Source organism: Sus scrofa, chromosome 13, assembly GCF_000003025.6.
Source record: "Sus scrofa isolate TJ Tabasco breed Duroc chromosome 13, Sscrofa11.1, whole genome shotgun sequence".
NCBI classification, from domain to species: domain Eukaryota; kingdom Metazoa; phylum Chordata; class Mammalia; order Artiodactyla; family Suidae; genus Sus; species Sus scrofa.
In genome coordinates, this window is record NC_010455.5 from 110,276,073 (window position 1) to 110,298,315 (window position 22,243).

General features: G+C 38.6%; 1 protein-coding gene across 14 annotated transcripts in view; it reads right to left on the reverse strand.

Moving 5' to 3' along the window:
* The window catches only part of PLD1 (phospholipase D1), a 224,052-nt gene that overhangs the window by 123,805 nt on the left and 78,004 nt on the right, over window positions 1-22,243 (reverse strand). For 13 of the 14 annotated variants that reach the window (XR_002337490.1, XM_005657100.3, XM_013990128.2 and 10 more), the window contains 7 exon segments: window positions 17,096-17,286; window positions 16,721-16,848; window positions 12,974-13,119; window positions 12,398-12,503; window positions 11,578-11,643; window positions 7,191-7,249; window positions 5,854-5,946 (listed from right to left, as the gene is read on the reverse strand). Coding sequence is in view for 13 of the 14 variants with exons in the window: in XM_005657100.3 (XP_005657157.1) it covers window positions 5,854-5,946; window positions 7,191-7,249; window positions 11,578-11,643; window positions 12,398-12,503; window positions 12,974-13,119; window positions 16,721-16,848; window positions 17,096-17,255 (758 nt within the window). In the remaining variant the exon portion in view is untranslated. 14 annotated transcript variants of the gene reach the window in all.

Genomic DNA, 22,243 nt, shown 5'->3' on the forward strand with positions numbered 1-22,243 from the left:
GAATGCTCTTGTTCTAAATCAGGTGACGTCATGGTCTATTTTAACAAGATGCTTTCCACCTGTGCTAATAATACTTGCCGCATCATTAAAACACAGATAGACCCATCTGAGCTAGACATGGCCTTCTCAGCCTCATATCCTATTAGTCTCTCCCATCACATTGGTCTTGCTGGTCCTAAGACTTGCTAAGCTTGTTCTTTGGGCTTCCATATTTGCTATTCCTTACCTAGAAATTATTTCTTCAGATCCTCACATAGGCAGTTCCTCCTGTCAATCAATCCTTTGCTTAAACATTCCTCCACAGAGAGGCTATCCCAGGCTCTCAGCCACCCCCTATTCCATCCTGCTTAGCTTTTTCATAGCATTTATCACTATCTGGAAGTATTTATTTGTCTTGTGTTTATTGTCTTTCCTCCACTAGAAAGTGAGATCTTTTAGAGCAGGGAATATATGCCATATCCACTGGTACCTTTCCAGGGCCCAGAGCAAGTCTTCAAGCAAAGCAACTGTCTCGCCTAAATAATGGCTGCACAAGTGGCTCCAAGAGAGTAAATGAAATCATTTAGACATGGTCACTGTCTAAAAGTTATAATTATTGTATAGCTGCCAGTTCAGTAAAGTAACTGCTAAACTTATTTCTTAAACACTACCTCTTTCATATTAAGACATTATTTGAGATAAGGAACTTACCATCCAGCCCATCAATAGGATGTGCTATTTAAGCAGATGTTTCAATTGAGGGAAGAAATGTTTGCTGTGTTTGCTGTCTTTTTCCTTTACACTTGTGTCTGAGATAAGATCATCATGAGACTTGATTGAAAGTTTGATTGTCTTGTTTGCCTTATGTCAGTTTGTCAGTATAGAATTATAAAGTGATCAGAATGGTTTTTATGGACACGAAAATAAAAAATAGAGTTATGACTGAGTGTTGCCCTTAAAAGTAACTGCTATTTACAGGATATAAGATTAACATTCAGAAGTCAGTTGCATTTCTGTATACCAGCAATGAAATATTAGAAAAGGAACACAAAAATACGATACCTTTTAAAATTGTACCTCACAAAATCAAATACCTCGGAATACACCTGACCAAAGAGGTAAAGGACCTATGTGCCGAGAAGTATAAAACTTTAATCAAAGAAATCAAAGAAGATGTAAAGAAATGGAAAGATATTCCATGCTCCTGGATTGGAAAAATCAATATTGTAAAAATGGCCATACTACCCAAAGCAATCTACAGATTCAATGCAATCCCTATCAAATTACCCATGACATTTTTCACAGAACTAGAACAAACAATCCAAACATTTATATGCAACAACAAAAGACCCAGAATTGCCAAAGCAATCCTGAGAAACAAAAACCAAGCAGGAGGCATAACCCTCCCAGACTTCAAGAAATACTACAAAGCCACAGTCATCAAAACAGTGTGGTACTGGTACCAAAACAGACAGACAGATCAACGGAACCATAGAGAACCCGGAAATAAATCCTGACACCTATGGTCAATTAAATTTTGACAAGGGGGGCAAGAACATAAAATGGGAAAAAGAAAGTCTATTCAGCAAGCATTGCTGGGAAACCTGGACAGCTGCATGCAAAGCAATGAAACTAGAATACACCCTCACACCATGCACAAAAATAAACTCCAAATGGCTGAAAGACTTAAATATACAACAGGACACCATCAAACTCCTAGAAGAAAACATAGGCAAAACACTCTCTGACATCAACATCATGAATATTTTCTCAGGTCAGTCTCCCAAAGCAATAGAAATTAGAGCAAAAATAAACCCATGGGACCTCATCAAACTGAAAAGCTTTTGCACAGCAAAGGAAACCAAAAAGAAAACAAAAAGACAACTTTCAGAATGGGAGAAAATAGTTTCAAATGATGCAACCGACAAGGGCTTAATCTCTAGAATATATAAACAACTTATACAACCCAACAGCAAAAAAGCCAATCAAGCAATGGAAAAATGGGCAAAAGACCTGAACAGACATTTCTCCAAAGAAGATATACAGATGGCCAGCAAACACATGAAAAAATGCTCAACATCGCTGATTATAAGAGAAATGCAAATCAAAACTACCATAAGATACCACCTCACACCAGTCAGAATGGCCATCATTAATAAATCCACAAATAACAAGTGCTGGAGGGGCTGTGGAGAAAAGGGAACCCTCCTGCACTGCTGGTGGGAATGTCAACTGGTACAGCCACTATGGAGAACAGTTTGGAGACACCTGAGAAATCTATACATAGAACTTCCATATGACCCCGCAATCCCACTCTTGGGCATCTATCCGGACAAAACTCTCCTTAAAAGAGACACATGCACCCGCATGTTCATTGCAGCACTATTCACAATAGCCAGGACGTGGAAACAACCCAAATGTCCATCAACAGATGATTGGATTCGGAAGAGGTGGTATATATACACAATGGAATACTACTCAGCCATAAAAAAGGATGACATAATGCCATTTGCAGCAACATGGATGGAAGTAGAGAATCTCATACTGAGTGAAATGAGCCAGAAAGACAAAGACAAATACCATATGATATCACTCATAACTGGAATCTAATATCCAGCACAAATGAACATCTCCTCAGAAAAGAAAATCATAGACTTGGAGAAAAGACTTGGCTGCCTGATGGGAGGGGGAGGGAGTGGGAGGGATCGGGAGCTTGGGTTTATCAAACACAACTTAGAATAGATTTATAAGGAGATCCTGCTGAATAGCATTGAGAACTATGTCCAGACACTCATGTTGCAACAGAAAAAAGGTGGGGAAAAAAATGTAATTGTAATGTATACATGTAAGGATAACTTGATCCCCTTGCTGTACAGTGGGAAAAATAAAAAATAAAAAAAGTAACTGCTATTTAGAAACCAATAGCTTTCTACTGTGGGAAACTTTCTAAATGAATTTTGTCAGCTACATCGTATCATCTTTATTTGGTACTGATATTTTATATCCCACGAATGTGACTCATTTATATGGAACCGAGGCTTCAATCTTCATGGAAAGATTTACCCAATTTAAAATGATGACACATTTCATTCCAGGGAGGATCATATCTTTTTAGATTGTCCTGGTTGAAGTCTGATTTAATCCAAAATTTAAAAAGTGGGGGAGGTACATTTCCATTCCATAACAAAGTCTCCCCTCTCCCCATCTTTTCAGCTGCCCTTTCTCATAGAAGATACAACCAAAGGTCAGTTCCTTGGCTTCTGTAGCTGAAGTCACCCTCTGCGGTCCTCACACCCCTCACTATCCCACTGCCTTCAAAGCTCTGATCACCACCTACATTGATGTCATTCACATTGCATGTCAGCTTCTCCATTGCCTGCGTTCCCCTCCAATAATGTTCCGTGAGGGCAGGGACATTGTCTTGCTCACCAATGTTCTCACAGCAGCTAGAACACAGCCTGGCAAACATTAGGCACTCAATACATGACTGAATGGACCAAACGAAGGTTTCCATTTCTTGGGTTGCTCCAGAAGGCACCTCTGAGACAGGGACATAAGTTTGTAAAGGGATTTCTTAGGGAGCCAGGGAGGGAAGGAAAGGAAGGAAGAGCAAGAAGGGGCCATCGAAGATGGCTCTTAGTTGACTCCTGCCAGCTGTTGGTTGAGGGCTGCTCTTAGGGGCTGCGAACACTTCCAGCCCACTCTGCTCAGGCAGCCCAGAGCAAGTCTTCAGTCAGGTGAAGACATGCAGGTGCTTGCAGTCTTCAAATCCACGCTTGGCACTCAGCAGTAACCTTAGGCAAAGTTGATGACTGGGGAGAAGTAAGCAGGAGGAATCTTCAGCAGGGTCCTATGGCCTGGGAAGCCCTGCCTCCTAGAGAGGCATGGCATGGGACAGGGAGCAAGGGCAGGAGCAGGCTGGCTCACTCCATTGCTCCTTCAGGTTGGCATTTAGTGTCTCCCAGGGTTGTGTACAAATGGGGGTGGGAGAGGTGGGAAGGTACCTCAAGTGAGAATTTCTGGATTTCTTGTGCTATTACTTAAACCCTAAGCTTCTGGGGACATTTATGTAAGTTAATTAGTCTATTTGAAAATAATTTTTTTCTAGTCTTTTATTTATCTTTTTATTTTAGTAAAAAAAAAAAAAAGGTTTTTGTAGAACAGAAGTTTTCAATTTTCTCTGGCATAATCTCTTGATCTTTTTCTTATAATGTCTCCTAGCCTTTCAACACCCAAAAAACAAAAGCCCAACTTAACAGTACTCTTTGCTGGTAGTGTATCTGAAATATGTTTAAAGATAGATCCTAGTTTTAAGTTTATATATTTTTAGCACACATAGAGCTCAATTTCATATTTATATCTGAGTTCATGTATCTTTCTCAAGGTTAGAGAAATAACATATTTCTTAATCATTTTCAAAATCCCAGTAAATTATCATTGTGACAAATAGCTATTGTCTACTATGTTCAAACTATTGTGATAAATGTTTGAGAAATAAGAACCAGGTAAGAACACTGCTCCATGGGGAGTCTTTAGCTGGATAGGGCATAGAATATAAATTAAAGTTCTCTGTCTATGTCACACTCACCATAATATATATTCTCGCAAACACAGATCTAAAATTATCCCTGAACTCTGACCAATCTTTTTTTTTTTTATTCTTAATGTATAGTTTAGTGGGGTTTTAATATATTTTAGTTCAGTATATTTGTAAATTTGTGCATCATCATCATTAATATCTAATTCCAGGATATTTCCATCACCCATAAAGAAAGCCCACACCCTAGTAGTAACTCCCTATTCCCCTCCTCCCGTAGCCCCTGGAAACCACCCATCTACTCTGTCTCTACAGATTTGTTTATTCAGGACATTTCATATGAATGGAATTATATATGTGACCTTTTGATTCTGTATTTTTTTCACTAAGTGCAATGTTTTCAAGGTTCATTCATGATATAACATGTATCAGTACTTCCTTTTTTTATTAAAATTTTAAAAATTTTATTCAGACTAATTCACAAACCATAAAATTCATCTTTAAAATGTACAATTTAATGGTTTTTAGTATATTCATGAATTTGTGCAACAGTCATGGCCATCTAATCCCAGACATTTTCCAGAAAGACTCTCCATACTCCTTAGTATTCTTCATTCCTTTTTTATAGTCAAATAATATTCCACCATGTAGATATATACATTTTGCTTAACCATTCATCAATCAATGGACATCAGAGTTATTTCTACATTTTGTCTATTCTGAATAATGCTGTTATGAACATTCACGTATAAGTTTTAATATAGATTTTTTTTTCAATACTCTTTGGAAGTAGTTAGAAGTGGATTTGCCAGGGGATGTGGTTAACTCTATGTTTAACATTTGAGGAATTGCCACATTGTTTTCCAAAGTGGCCACACTATTTGACATTTGTACCAGCAATATATGAGGGCTCCAGTTTCTCTCCATCCTTGTCAATACTTGCTATTGTCCATCTTTTTTTTATTTTTAATTATAGCCATCCTAGTGGGTGTGAAGTTGTGTATCATTGTGGTTTTGATTTATATTTCCCTAATGACTAATGATATTGAGCATATTTACTTGTGTTATTGGCCACTCTATATATTCTTTGGCTGACCAGTTGTTTTTTTTTTTTAATCCTATGGCCCACTGCTTTTTTTATGTATTTAATGCATAAATTTGCACATGCTGCCTATAAGTTCAAGTTTGAGTAGAGTGTTTAAATGGATGCTGAAATTTAGAACCTAAACTAATTTAAAATTTTCTGTGTCATGACTTTCGAAGATTTATAATTAAAAACTAGCATATAAAAATTCCCTAAATATCTAATTTATTAAAACAAAACTCTTAAGTCCTACCTTTTTGACCACCGGTAGCAGGCTCTTCCCTGACCACAGCAATTCAGGCCTGGTATTCTGTGTCCTCCAGATCTTTTCATTATCATACCTTCTCTGAAAGAGACATCAAGTTAACCCATCATCTTCAAACTTCCAACTCACACTTAGCTGATACAGCCTCACAACTTGGGACTAAATAAACTGTTTCATTCTCACATGCCCCACTCCACTCCTTCCTCCTTCATGTTTACTAGGCTGAGTCCCCGTAGCAGCTAATCTTTTTTTTGCGGGGGGAGGGGGGTTTAGGGCCGTGTTTGTGGCATATGCAAGTTCCCAGGGTCAGGGTCGAATTGGAGCTACAGCTGCTGCCAACACCACAGCCATACCAACGCCAGATCCGAGCCCCATCTACAATTTACACTACAGCTCATGGCAACGCCGGATCCTTAGCCCACTGAGCGAGGCTAGGGATCGAACCTGCATCCTCATGGATCCTAGTCAGATTCGTTTTCACTGAGCCATGACAAGAACTCCACAGCTAATCTTTAAAAACAGATATAGACCTGTGTTGGCTCTGGGGGCAGCATAATTCTGCTGCACACACTGCAGGACCTTAAGCATCCCAGCTTCTAGCTCTAAGTGCTGAGGATTCCCTCCAGTCATTATGCCAAACATTGCCAAATGTCTGCGCAGAGAAGTTTCAGCTGCTGTTGAGGTGCCCACCCACAGATTCCAGGGTATTTCTGCATCTCTTCACCTACAGTTCTAGAACCAAGCCACACTAAACACAGAGTAAAGCTATTACTTTGGAAAGAGAAATATCTTGGTTTTGAAAGATGTGAAAAGAACGAACAATAATAATGGCTAACCCAACAAAAAAATTAAAACAACTACTGAAGTTAAGCTCTTTCTAATGTCAGGCTCTCATATTGTGAAGGAAAATAATAATCATTAAGTAAATTTAAATCCTGTTATACTAACATACATTTCACACAGTATGATTTTTCAGTCATTAAAATGAGTGATACACAGCTTTTATGATTGAAAAAAAGGATCTTGTATATTTGATTTTTAATGCCTTCTCCCACACATTATATTTGCCACCTCTGTTAAATACCCCTGCTGTGGGTTAGAGGAAATCTGAGCTGAGCACATGGGGAGGAGGGTGGAGCAGTTGCCACTCTTGTTTAATGCAGCAAGATACTCTGTCTTATATAAATAGGCCTTGCAGGTGCTCTAACTCTGTTGGGAAGAAAAGCGGCTAAGTGAAGACAGGCGAGTTCCATCACCTTGGCATACATCAATTGTTAATGCCCATCAAGTTTTCTCACTTCTCAGAAACCCAACATGAAACTTACATGCCCTTTGGTCCCAAATCATGGATGAAAGACAGCTGGCTTATGTCAAGGAACTCTGTCTAAAAAGAGGCCAAAAAAACCATACTTTAGAATGAAAAAAAAAAAAAGAGAGAGAGAGAGGGAGAAATTTTTGCATTCAAAAAAACACTATTAGGTACTTCCATTTATAAACAATCTGGGGTACTCCTACAGATCAATAACAGTGGTACTGCCGTGAAAGAGTACACATTAGGAGCAGTTAAAACACAGCCAAGAAAGTGATGTGTGCACTAAGATGTAGAGACAAAATGCTGAAGAAGTCATGGAGAGATCTGCCAACAGCAGTAGACCATGGCAATATCGACCTTAATAGAAAATCAAAGGCAAAAAAAAAAAATGCTCCTGGCTTTAGGAGGCAGAGAGGAGACCAGACATGGAAAACACTCCACATCAGCCAAGTTCTGTGGGAAGAGCCAAAGGAGTTACAGAGTTATAGTTATAAAGAGAAGGTGACTTCTTCCTAGCTAATATGACATCACAGAGGAAATGGCATCTGATCTGGGCTTGAAAATGAGATTAATAAAATGAAACATAACAACTTTCCCTTGAAGTTTTGTATGTGTGATTGGGATTATCTAATATTAACTTTGTAAGAAAAATTACACATCTCTCAAAAGTTGTCAGTACTTGTGAGGTCGAATTAAATGCTTGATTTTCTTTCTTAAGGTTCTTTGAGGAAATCTTTAAAATTCAAAAAGATTTAAATATCTTTGAAATCCTCAAATAAAATGTATCTTCACATAGTGCATTTTATAAGGATTTTGAAAGTTAAGGTCTTTATATTTTATTTCTTGTACAAAACATGGTGATTCGGTACCATACATTTTTTAAATCTGATTTGTGGAAATGCTTTCTAAATGGAAAATGTAGAAATGCATAGGTTATTAGAAGTGATACTACAGACTTTAAGCCACAGAATCCAAAATGCCTTAAAATCCTAAGCCACAACTTCTCGTTTTATCGCTAGGGAGCAGAGAGAAAACACTAATCCTAGTTTACACTGGAAGAAACTACTACAGAGGCGTAACTAATTTATGCAAAGTCAGAGACTCTGAATGGTAAAACAGGAAATAAAAAGCAAAAATCAGGGAAACCACTTATCTAATACCTGGATATTTTCTTATTCACACAGCTCTTATCAAATAGTTGACAACAGAAATATTCTTTGAAATAATTCAGAAATCATAACTTCAGGATGTCATAGCAAAATTGCTAAATCTAAAGAATTTCATTTAGGAGTTCTCACTGTGGCACAGTGGAAATGAATCTGACTAGGAAACACGAGGTTTGATCCCTGGCCTCGCTCAGTGGGTTGAGGATCTGGCATTGCCGTGAGCTGTGATTTAGGTCGCAGATGCAGCTCAGATTCTGTGTTGCTATGGCTGTGGTGTAGGCCAGCAGCTGTAGCTCTGATTTGGTCCCTAGCCTGGGAACCTCCATATACTGCAGGTGTGGCCCTAAAAAAAAAGCAACAACAAAAAAAAAAAGCAAAAGAACTTCATCTAAATAAAAAGGTACACATTGGCAATGGAGAAAATTTAAAGTTGTGTTAAGATAAAATTTATATTTCTAATGGTTTATTAAAGAGAATTGTGAAGAAAGAGCTAGTCCTTTTATACAGAAAAAAATCTTTGGCAATGTTATGTTCTAGTACAGATTTGGAAATGAAAACAAATGTGGTAAAGCCAATTTTGAAACAAACCTAAATAATATCATTTGAAATTTAACAAAGATTGTATTAAACTTCTCAATGCATCTTCAATGATAAGAATTCCAGTCCTGGAGTTTCCTGTCGTGGCTCAGCAGAAATGAATCTGACTAGTATCCATGAGGACACAGGTTGGATCCCTGGCCTCACTCAGTGGGTTAAGGATCCAGCATTGCTGTGAGCTGTGTTGTAGGTCACAGATGCAGCTTGGATCTGTCATTGCTATGGTTGTTGCATAGGCCATCAGCTCTAGCTCCAATTTGACCCCTAGCCTGGGAACCTCCTTATGCAGCAGGGGCAGCCCTAAAAAAAAAAAAAAATGACAAAGAATTCCAGTCCTCATTTGGGCAGGTGATTCTCAGGAATAAGAATTCAATGATCAATTTAGTCTGACAATATTTCATTGGACTTACAGATCTCTGAATAATGTACTAAGCAGTATCTTTTTTGTTTTCAAAGGAACTTATGAAAAACACATTTAAATGTTAGAGAAACAGGAAGCAAGGCGTGCCCTTGCCAAGGGACAAGAAACAAGCCCTGGGGGAATAACAGACACCAGAAATTACTGGGGGCTTGTTTTACACATACAAAAATATACATTAATTATATGTGATTATGTAAAAATAACTTTTAATATGCTTTTTGCAGACAGAAGTTTTTAACATATGTCTCAATTATCAAAGGAAACACATAGGTGCCAATCTAGTTTCACAAATATGAGAGGCAGAGGCCTGCAAATCTAATCTCTGGACCAGATTATAATTAGTATGAGAGGAAAATAATGATAGAGAATTAAGACAGATCAAATTGTATCCTTTTCTTGAAGCATTCTGGAGAATTCTGCTGTTGGGGAGAATAAGTAGCCATTAAAAATGAGAAATAACATAGTCAGTTGTAACCAGGCTTCCCCTTCCAGCAGAAATGTCTAGAAGACACTTTGGAATGTCTAAATACAATATGGCTGAACTTTTAAAAGATTTTGGAAATCTTTTAAAATCTTTTTAAAAGGTTGATTGGAAAAGAAATTAAAGTGAACATTTTGAAAAACTGTAAAAGTTTTAAAATCAACATTAGACCCCAAAACATAGTAAAGTACATAGAAAGACTCAGCAAGTACTATTCAAGAGCCAAAGGAAATATTAAAGTCAAGTCATAGGCAGGCAGAAAAGTCAAACGAATGGAAAATTATTGCATACTGGTACTACTACAGATTTAAATAATTCTCTATTGAAGAAAACAGCCATGTCTGATTTCATAATACTAGAAGCAATAGCTTTATTTGTTGTGGTCTTTCAAAGACGCACATTCCTGAGTCCTAGAAAGGAAGAAATCCTTCCATTAGCCTTCTCTTGAGATTCTCTGGACTCAAATTGCTGGTCTTACTGGGAAAACTCTTCTCTAGGATTATGAAACCACAGAAGCTTGTTTAAGTCACAGTGTAAGTGGCTGCAGAAGGTGTACTGTGGCTGAGCCCCAGGGTCATTTGTGTGTAAAGGGGAATAGCTGGTCCACACCCAGCCTCCAAATAACACATTGGCAGGCAGCAATAGGGAAGTGAAACCCCCCAGAAACTCCCAGGAGTCAAGGCACTCTTGCTTCCTCTCCTAAATAACCAGAGGGCTTCCCTCTTTCTGTTCATGTGTTTACCTAATGCCATTCCCTAAACTAGAGGCTGAATCCTAACTGCACCTGTTCTGAGGTTCTGCACACATACCATATACCCATGTTCAACCTCCACAGCAGTGCAGTTTATACAAACAAACACAGGCACAAAATATAATAACCCAGTGCACTCTCAGTTATCTGAAACTTTAGATAATTGAAGGCTGACCCTTTAAAAACACCCCCTTCCCTATTTCGAGGGCCTCTAAGAGGGCAGAGCTCATTGATTTCTTCTGCAAAGCCCACTGCCTCCTGCTTGCCAGCTATCTGTCTCCCAAACTTAGCCTCTACAGATACTTCTAAGCCCTACCACCTCTCCTCTCTTTTCTCTGAACTCTCAAGAGCGTTTTCTCTCCTGAGCTTTTCCCATGCTTCTCAATTTCACTTGAAAAGACAGCCCTTTTATAGCCATCATGGGCCAATCAGATGGCAATCTTAAGTATGCCCCTGATAATCTCTGGGTATTCAGCTCTGCTCAACTGTTTTTATTTTAAATTTTTAATTAAAGTATAGTTGATTTACAGTGTTGTGCCAATTTCTGCTGTACAGCAAAGTGACTCAGTCATATACATATATACATTGTTTTTTATATTTTTTTCCATTGCAATCTACTGTTTTCATCACCTATTACTCAATGTTTTTTATTCAGCAATACAAATGCTTTTTGGCATTATTCTGGAAGCCTGAGGAAAGAAGGAGATTCAATTCCAGATAATCTAGCCTGTAGTAGCATTTCAAATTCATTTACATGTATTGTTACAGACATAATAAGTTATATTTGGTATTTTTAAAATAGTATCCCCATAAACCAGATTCTTGCTGTCAAATCAATTTTGTATTCATTTCATTTAGTTTAACCTGAGGAATAATGCAGAAGTGGATACAAGTATTTGTAGGTAATAAAATGATCTAAAATTTAGGCAACACTTTACAATTTTATAAATTACATCAAAATTTAAATAACTGAATAGTACTTACTGTTGCATGATAGTTTCTATACATAGGCATTTTTAGTAACTTTGTTAAGTAATCCTCCAGTTGTTTCTGTAATGTGAATATTTAAGATTAGAGATGTCATCATACTTAAAGAAAAACATAAACAGTAACAATGATGTGATCTTTGTTCCATTTTAACTTCTGTAAACTATTTCAATTATTTGTTAATGCTATTACTGGACGAGGAACCCTGAATACACCCCTTTCAGAACATGGAAGTTTCAGATTACAAAACAGAACCGACATTTACTTGTTAATTTTCTGGTAAAAAATAAAATAAATTAACCTTCTACCCCCTGAAGACCGAAGCAGAGTGTCCTGCTCGTGAGGTCTCTATCTTCCTGTCGTATGTGTCTGTACTCTGTCCTACTCCACTCAGACCCTAACTGCCCCAATATAGCCTGGACATGAGACCATACATTTAGGACAAGCCTCCACAAATTCTGAAACAAATGTATGGAAGTAGATTATTTTAAAAGGATAGATCTCAAGGCCCTCAAGGATGAACTCAATCTTGACTCACAATGAACTCCAGGGGGTTCTGCAGGGAGGGCAGCTTCCTCCCAAAGTCACTCCTGACATAGAACTCTACCTCTTCTGGGGAAAGGCAACCTCCCCAGGGTCAGCGCAGCTTGGGGAAGAAGGATTGCCTAACTAGTTCTGAAGAAGCTAAACCTGCCTGGGTGATGGATAAGCGAGAGAGATAAGGTGCATCCAGACACACCCCACCCCTCAGCAGATGCCATGTTTATAGTGTGCTGTGAAGGTACGTTCAAAGCAGCAGAAGAGTGAAAGGACTCACCCTTCTACCAAAGAACTGCTCTTCTCGGATCATGTTTTCAGATGAACGGGGCAAACTGGGCATCTCTCGAGGCTCTTCTTTGACATTCTGTCTTCTAAATGTGTGTCTAAAACACACACACAGTGCAAACATTTATTAGCTTATCCTTCAAACTATGACTCTCATAACATCTTTGATGAGATGGCTTTTTTTTTTTTTCTTTTTAGGGCTGCACTTGCAGCATATAGAAGTTCCCAGGCTAGGGGTCGAATCAGAGCTGTAGCCGCTGGCCTATACCACAGCCACAGCCCCGTGAGTTCTGAGCCGTGTCTGCAACCCACACCACAGCTCACAGCAACACTGGATCTTTAACCCACTGAGCAAGGCCAGGGATCGAACCCGTGTCCTCATGGATACTAGTCAGGTTCGTTACCACTGTGCCACCATAGGAACTCCAAGATGGCTTATTTTTAGAACAGCCTATCTAATAAACAATATCCATCAACAATGGACTAGTTAGCCAATAGATGAACAAAATATTCTTTCCACCCAACTCGCATACCAGGATAACTTTATAATTAGTCCTGAAACAGTTACCTTCTGGTAGGAATGGGGATTCGGATAAAGGCTTTGTACTTGAGCAACTCTCTGTGAAATTCTTGGAAGTGCTTGAACTTCCTCTTAACTTGCCATTTAAATTCCCCATGTGTTAATTCAATGGTGTAAAGATTGATGCTTGGTACCTACAGTGATAAATAAAAATGGTTTGTATTTGAGATAACGATAAAAATTCCAAAATCAATGAACAATAATTAATAAGTAACATGGAAGTACCTTACAACCCAGTGCATTTATTTTGTGTAAGTACTTGAGCAAAATGGTTTCAAAAACACCCAATTATAGAAATAATATTCTATCAAATATTCATCTTGTACATAAGACAAACTCTGAATCACACCAAAGAGACAAACTCCCACAAATCTTATCACTCCAAATACACACAAACACACACATACACAAACCTCTGAAACAAGAAACTCGGTAAAAGAGACAATGAATGAAAGCCCTAATTAGCTACCAAGAGATTGTCCAAAAGTACAAGCAGTGAACAGACAATTGGAGGGGGCAAGGGGGGAGCTGGAGGAAATGGATTCCGTGGTAGAGCACAATCTTAGCCCACTTTTACTCTTTACAAATGACATGAATGCCCTCTCCTGAAACGCCTTGCAAGGTCCATCCTTGTCTACAATCTTTTCCCTGTCCTGAAGCAACACCAGTGACTAGGAAGGAACAGGATGATTAGAGGGAAAAGAACAAAAGAGCGTCCTACACACAAAATATAGTCCCCCACTATGAACCTAAAATCAATTTCTATTTAAAATATTTTTTTATTAAAATGCAACTATATCTTGGTGGCTGGTGAATTATTTCAAGCAGAAGAGCTAACAGATCTGGGGGATAAAAGCTTTGATATAGCAGAAAGTGTCAGGGGATGGGGGGACAGGAGATCTTGAAGGAAGGTCCTATGTTGTGTGGGGGTGGGGTAGGGGAGTGGACACTGGCCCCTGTGGGAGATTTAGGTACCACAGGTGTTGACAGGTTTTGAGGTGGGGTGGGGGGAGAGAGTAAATGTTTCCTCCCTTGCTAGTCATCCAGGCTTTGGTGTCAGCAAGCCTATGGGTGATTCCTGGTCTGCTACCATTCATCGCTGATATTTGGTATATTCTGCAAAACTCTAAAGCATGACCACTCTGTAGATGTAGTATATAAAAAATGAGGACAAGAGTCAATGCAATTTGTGCTCTTAAGTCTGGAATCCATACATATCACTGGTAAATATTCAAATCTAGCATTTGCTTTGCATCCAGTGAGGATCCATGACAGGTACTATAACCAGAAGTTGAAAGAACCCAGCTCTGGGGTCTATTATATGCTGTCTTTTCACCTTTCATTATAGGCATCATCCTGTATCATGTTTCACAGAGGAGGATGCAGGAAAACTCAGAGTGGCCAGAAACTCTGCATTCAAGTGCAAAATGCTCAGTTTAAGACAAGCCAAATAAATAAGAAAAATTATACAATGTAGGCAAGCTGCCACCTATTTTAGGATTATATTTCCCAATCTAAGAAAGCTGAATACTTAAAAACCATTGCAAATGCCAAGTTCTTTCTCTTGCACTTAAACCCAAAATTTTGGACATTAAACTTCTAAGCAATTCTAAGCCAGGATAGGCCAATGGAAACAGCCTGTCACAAACTTTTTGAAGATGTTAAAGGTTTGGAAACCCTGTGGTGCAGCCTGCCAGCTATAAAGACTCAGCCAAGCATCAGTTCTGTCAGACAATGTCCCAGCAGAATTACTGGAATTCTTTAGAACTGGAACAGTGTAAGAAGTTTCAATAAAGGGACTGCCTACGAAGGAGTGATAAGGGTGAGGAAACCACAGTGAGAGGACAGTAACCTGGGACTCGTGAAGGCATCCTTAGTTCTGAAGGGGAAGAGGCAGGACCAGGTGCTGGAGTGGGAAGGAGAGAGCCATGTACAGAGGCTGCACGGGGGAGGGTGCCTTTGGTTGAGGCACATAGCCAGCCCTGGGGGGCCCAGGTCTCCTAGCTGGACTCTCCACTGCCTGGGCCCTGCCAGACGACAGAAGCAGGGAGCCTGGAGGGGCAGAGTGCTGGCTGGTGGGAGGCAGAGCTGGAGGGGAAAGTGGGAGATTTCCTGCCTGGGAGGGCAAGTGACTCCATCTGTCCCTTGGGGTTGTCACGAGACTGAAAAGAGAAGTGCCTAGCCATGAGCTTGCACTAGAACGCATTCAGAAAAGTGTTGTTTTTATTTAAATGTATTCAGAAAAGTGTCATTGTATTTACCTGGAATCACATACAAACTACATGAGTTCAGTTCATGTGTCTTAGTGAAATTAATCATAAGTAGGTTCCTTGGTTTTCCTGCACAGACGAAGATTTAAAACAAAACTTGAAAATAACATGATACCTTGTTTTAAAAATTGGGATCCAAAAGAAAAATTATATAAAACTAAATTCATTTGCCTAACAGAAGAATATGAGCAAAGAAAAGTCCCTGGTTTGGTAGTTTGAATATTTATCTTTATAAATAACATTAGAAAATACCTAGTAATAATAGTACACAGTATTATTTACTGTATACTTGTATAATACACAATATAATATCCTTGAATTATATACTATGTGTTATTATTATTAAATCCTTGTAACAATCCTAAAGGTGCGCCCTTTTATACCTATTATTTAGATGAGGGAACTGAGAAACAGAGAGGTTAAGTAACTGGCTGGAGATCACAATGCAAAGACAGGAATTAAACTATGTGGTCGGGCTCTGGAGTCTGTGCACTTAATCCTCACATGTTATCACTTCCCAATCTAAAAGCTGGTAAGCAAAATAAGAAGGAAAATGTCATCTTAGAGACACTTCTGGGTAGGCTGTGCTCAGTGGTGTTTCGGGGAGATGTGGAAGAACCTGAAGGGAAGCTGGACATGGAGGTGGCTGTGTTCTTATGCTTGGAGTCAGGATAAGAACAGATCGGTCAGGACAGAGCATGAGGCAAAACCATCAGGACGCAGGTAGCCTGTGCCACCCTCCAAAAAACAAGGAGGAAGGGAAGGCAGACCCTGCCCCTAGTAAAAAAGTTACTCTACACTTCCCTTGAGGCAGGAGCCACTCAGCAACCCTAATGGCTTAGTCCAGTCCCCTTCAAGAGGTACAGTTTTGCTTGATGAACATATTCTACTCCCAATGCCCTTCCAGAGCTCAAAGAGAAAACCTGTGAATAGGTATTAAGAGCATGTCAGAGGCAAGGTATGCCAGCAGAATTTGTTCAGCCATACTTCTGGGCAATAGCACTGGTCAGTGCAGCATTCCGGCTTTTTTTTTTTTTTTTTTTTTCCCCAGGACCCAGGTAGCACCGTTATTTTCTTGCTAAACAAGCATTAGGAAAGCTAAAAATTTCTTTGGCTTATATCTGACATTCTAGGTGGAATGGCAATGCCGCATGAGGCCACACTGAACAGAAAATTGGGGAGTGAGTAGGACTAGGAGAGGCACTTTGAAACTTAGTTTTTGCAACTTAAAAATTGCCTTAAATCTTTTTTTTTTTTTTCCCAGAATGGAGAAAGAAGCATAGGAGAATAAAGACTAAATGAGAAAGATGCCAAAACTTGAGAGGTGATGAGGATTCAGAACTGATCAACAAAAACACAAATGAAAGCTGAAAACATAGTTATAGCTAGACGGGAGGAAAATGTAAGTCGATGTGTTAGTCTGCACATATTGACTAATATATGTTGAATCCATAAAGGTTCTGACCCTTGTTGTGGACGTAAAGCGCTCCACTTCCAGAACTTGCACTTTCACTGGACAGCCGGAGAGATACGTCTGTATACTAGGCTCCTTAAATCCTTGAGTCTTATAAATAGCAGAGAAAGGGATATACACTAGAAAAACAAATAAGTAAAGCAAGTTATTGCAAGAATACATTGATATTAGCATAACTTGTCTGTTAGAGGCATCTTTCTTAAGACTCATAACATGCTGCAACAAGAAAACAGCTAATGAATCCCAGCCCAGGGTTGTGACATCAGCAAGCAGGATCCATCATTTGCAGGTGGTTGTTTCAAGTCTGTGCTCTGCCAAGCAACCTTGATAAACTCTCTTCTCCTCACTCAGACCATCAGTCTGTACCTTCCTGTGTCTTGGGATCGCTGGGAGACACATCATACTCCACCTCCTCTCCTTCAAAGTGGAGCTCCCGCGTGTCCAGATTTTCTATCAAATTACTCATGTCAGCAGCGATTTTCCGCAGTGCCGAGGTGTTGACTCTTGGCTCATTCTTCAGTGACATGTTGGCTTGAGACAGGGTAAAAGCGAAGGAGCTGGAAAAAGGAAAGGGTTACTAGATGTTATTTTGGTCAAATAAAGCCCTATTCTACATTTTGAATCCAGGCTTAGAAGCAGTGTTAAGGAAACAAGTCAACTAACTCTATGTGAGCCCCTGTTATCTCAAACAACCTTTTAATTTATTTTTTAGTTTAACATTTATAGGATTCCTAGCTTGTAAATTAAATTGGAGTGAGACATTTAATCGTACCTCAAGTAAAAAAACAAGCAAGAAAAAGAAATGCCACATTGAATAAATGCCAATATATCTTTCATCCAATTTTATAAACTTGGATAAGTGAGGAGAGACTCAAGGGAGATTGGTTTGGGAATAGTTATTCAGAGAAAAGGAAGTGGCTTTCTAACAAAAATACGGAAAGAAAGAATATCATCTAAAATAAGCAACTTTAAATATTTTCCACAGAAAATTTAGGGCATTTTACAATAATTTCAGAATGCAGATTTTAAGAATATATTTATGTAGGATAACCTTTCTACACTTCTTCTATAGGTGATATCCCAAGCAAAGTGTATACTATCATTTTGAGAGGAGATGAGTTTTGGCCATGACTTTATGTGAGTTATAATGATGAATGTGTCTTGCAAGGTAACTGATTAGAATACTTATTCTGAAAGATCCCAGAAGGGCAAGAATCGTACTTCTCTCCTTTTTTGGGAAAACCAGCTCTATTTCATTCTGACATTTAATAACACAGGTCATTGCCCACCAGTACCCAGGGAAGAATAGTACATAGAGATTTTATTTTTCATTTAACATACTGAGACTTAAGCCTTGAATGCTGTCATTGGAGTTGGGTGAAAAATCCGCATTGCCTCAAGTAATCGTTCTGTTACAACCAGACCCCAAAACAGGAGAGCTTCCATACCAGTAATTCCTCTTCACATGTTCACTTATTATTGCAAATCACAAATATTTATGGAGCATTTACCACCTATTCATTGTGATATAGAATGAGTGAATATGTAAAAAGTCTGGTTCCTGCAATGAAGGTATGCCTGATGTAAGTGAAGGAAATGAAGCTATGTGACTCCAACTTCATGCCTGGCCTCCTCTACGATCTTGGCCTTCCTGAGAATGGCATGTATTCAGCAGAAGACACTTAGCTGAGTTCTCACCTACAGGTGCTATCAAGAAGCTGGGCAGCTCTGTGAGAAATGCTGAGTCTTGGGCAGACTGGGGCAGCCTTATTGTAACTTGATAAGTCTCTAAGACCTATCCTGCTGCATCTGCTAGAAAGAGAAACTGTACAAAGACGAGAGTAGAGGAGGGTGGTACTGGTTTGGCCAGATGTATAGAATCAGTATTTCTAAGTTCTCTGTGAACTATGTAATCAATCATGTTTCTTCCTCCATGTTGGCTCTAAGGAAGCTTGGAGCCAAATTTGTGACCTACTATGAGCAAGGTATAGGACTATCCTTGCCTGCATCACTTCCCTTCAACTTTTTCTCCCACTTCATATTATAATAAGAGTTAATGTGTACTTTAACCATGTAAATTTTCCTATGCACCTGGCTGGGTGATAATCCTTTATATACCTTGTCACATTTATCATCAATAATAGATCTATAAAGATTTGGTATTTTCATTTTGAAGAGGACAGGAGTTTGTCATCCCCTCTTTAGAGATAAGGAAACCGAAGCATGGAGAAATTAGGTAACTTGATAAATACATTGGACAATCTGTCCAAGGTCACGTAACTAGTAAGTGACAGGAAAGGAATTTGAAACCAGGTCTCTCTGACCCAAAAGCTGACATTCTCAATCATGGTCTTTATTTTCCTGTACATTTTTTGATATATGTAAGTGCCTCTAGAATAGATGGAAGTTTTCAAAAAACCAGTGCCCTTGAGCAAGTCCCTTTAGAAGCTGACTCAAACGCAAAAAATTGAAATGAATTCCTCTTGCAGCCCAGCCATTAAAACTCAGGGCCTTCATATCCTCCTCTATAAATTAAGGAGATTGAGCATTTTCATCTCTAAGGGCCCTTTAACACTCAAACCCTAAATTAAATAAAAGATGCTATAAATTGTTCAGCCTCCTCTTATAAGGTAATCACTTTAACCCTTTTCCTTTCCTAAGAAATTAACTGCAGTTGTTTTTCATAGGAATATGAGAAGCCATTGCCGATAGTCATAATTTAAATATTTAATTGCTTCCCTCCGATCCAGCAAACACTTATTAGATGCCAACCGTGAATTGAGTTGCTTTATTTAAAATACAAAGTAATGAAAGATAGGAAGTGAAACAAGAAAAAACAAGTAAGAAATTACATCAGATCATTGCTACTTGTGAATCTGCAAAGACTTTAGGTATTTTCCATTGATTAAACAGCTTAATGGTTAACTCTGTTAATTTTCTCAGCATAAGAGGAAACCAAGGGTTACTTACTCCAAATGACTTTCCTTTTGGACAGAGTATTGTTGTTAAAAATGCAGGTTAATTTAAGATATATAGAAACCAGAGTAATTTGCATATTGCAAGCTAAATGGAATAAATTGTAGAGTAACTGGATCAAGCTAAAAAAGCTTATTTCAGAGAGAAAAGAAGGATATACACTTGTGAAAACTTTAAAGAAGAGTGAGAAGAGAAACAGAAAGGAATCCTCTTACTATTTATCCTCAAGTGTTTACAACATGCTAAGCACCATTTTAGCACGATAATGTTATTTAGTACTCACAATGATCCTACCTGAACTTCATAACTATTCTGATTTATCCGCGTTCAAACTTTGATGATTTAGTTAAATAAGTTGTCCAAGGTCACTCCAGTTGTGTCAGTATTGAATTTATAACACAGATTTATCTGGTTCTGAAATTTCATGCACTTGGTTACAGAGGTTCATAACTATTGATTTTCCTTTATGGGCTCGAATGTCTATAATTTAATCATTTACATGAAGGTGAAGTTCTATAACAACAATAGATATTCTCTACTTTAATCACCACCCTTTAAAGGGATCAAATTGTCATTACGATTATGGAAACAAAATATCCTGACAGCCTGCTAAACTTCTTCTTAGCCTTTTATTTTTATGGTTAATAATATTTTGTAAGATTACATGGCATTTCAGTTGGCCCAAAGGCTTTGCAGATGCATTCATGCTTCTGTGAAGACTTTACCATTTAATAATGGAAAATGAACCAAATTATTTATCCATCACTGCCTTCACTTGAGTGCATGGTTGCTTTGTGTTGACTTTCCATTCAACAACTGTATTGCTGGTCTCTTGAATATCATGCTGTAAGGCCATCTACACTCCTACGTTGTCCAACTGTAATTTATTAGCCCATGTTTTCTTTTATCTACAATAATCTATAATGGTGGGTGAGCAGCTGTCACAGTTACAGCCCATCTTAACCAGCAATGGGATAAGGCCTTCAGTGTTTACACTTGAGATAATGCAATTGATTTTGTTACCTCCCTATGAAATTATACTGCAAGCTCATTATCTCTTTCGGTACCAAGTAGAGATGGTGCCCATGGAGCGATAAGAGCAGCTGTGTTTTATTTCTGTTTGCATCTGTATCCGGGAAGTAAATAGGATTTCTTTTTTCCCCTGGTGTTAAATACCAGAATTAAAAATCTTTGCAGGGAACATTAATTACCTCCAGTTATTTAGTGGTGAAATCAGAGAAATGTAGAGTTTTCTTCTGATCTTAATTTTCAACATGATTGGGAAATAGAACATCAAAGGGAACAGGTATTTTCCTTCCCAGATAAACATTGCCTTGGCCAAAATATAAGAATAGTAATATCAATTATGACTATTAATGTTAAAATAAATATTAACATTTGCTAATACCTGCTGGATATATACCGTATGCCAGGCACTTTACAAAAAGACTAACTACATGACGTCTTGACTTCTCACAACAACATTAGGAGCTGGGGCCTTTTGTTGCCCCCACTTTTTGTTTTGTTTTGTTTTGTTTTTGTCTTTTTGCTATTTCTTGGGCCGCTCCCGCGGCATATGGAGGTTCCCAGGCTAGGGGTTGAATCGGAGCTGTAGCCACTGGCCTACGCCAGAGCCACAGCAATGCGGGATCCAAGCCGCGTCTGCAACCTACACCACAGCTCACAGCAATGCTGGATCCTTAACCCACTGAGCAAGCGCAGGGACTGAACCCGCAACCTCATGGTTCCTAGTCAGATTCGTTAACCACTGTGCCACCACGGGAACTCCGCCCCCACTTTTAAGATGAGAGATTTAGAGAGGGTTGGCAACTTGTCCAGGGCCACCTAGCTGGAAGTGACGTCCCTGGATCTGTCCTTGATTGATCTGACTCCAAGATCTAGCTCCTTAACCAGCTAGAGATGGAACTGGGGGTGGAGGAAGGATGGACACAGGAATACCTTTACTCTTTGCTTTGCAGTCTTAGAATAAAACAATTCAAAAAAGAATAACAATAACAAAAAACCCTTCAACTTTCATTTTGTGATGATAACTGTGATTTCCTTCTCGCTTCCCTAACATAGGTTAGAAAGTTTCCCCTCACACTTTTTTAATACGGGATGTTTGCTTACCAAGGGAAATAAATGCAATGGATTTCTAAGCCAAAAATCATATCGTGATGTATGAATGCGAATGAATTATAATCAGATCATTTAAAACCAAACTGAATCATGGGGATTTCCTTTCGTCCCATTTTTCATTTTGATGAAGTTAATTGGCAGATCCATAGTACATAACTTCCCTAAATATATTACACAGCAGTGATTTGTAAAGAATTGATTTGATGCTCCCTGAAATACAAAAGTCATAAATGTGTTCTCAAGTACTAGACTCAATCTCTAGTGACACAGTAATCCTTGGATAAATTTTTGAGTTTAGCTTACTTGAATAAAGCAAATGATATTACCATATTTTACATTCCAGATTATATATTTTGAGAAAAAAAGTATCAAAAAGAACCCAACTCAATGTTTACTTTG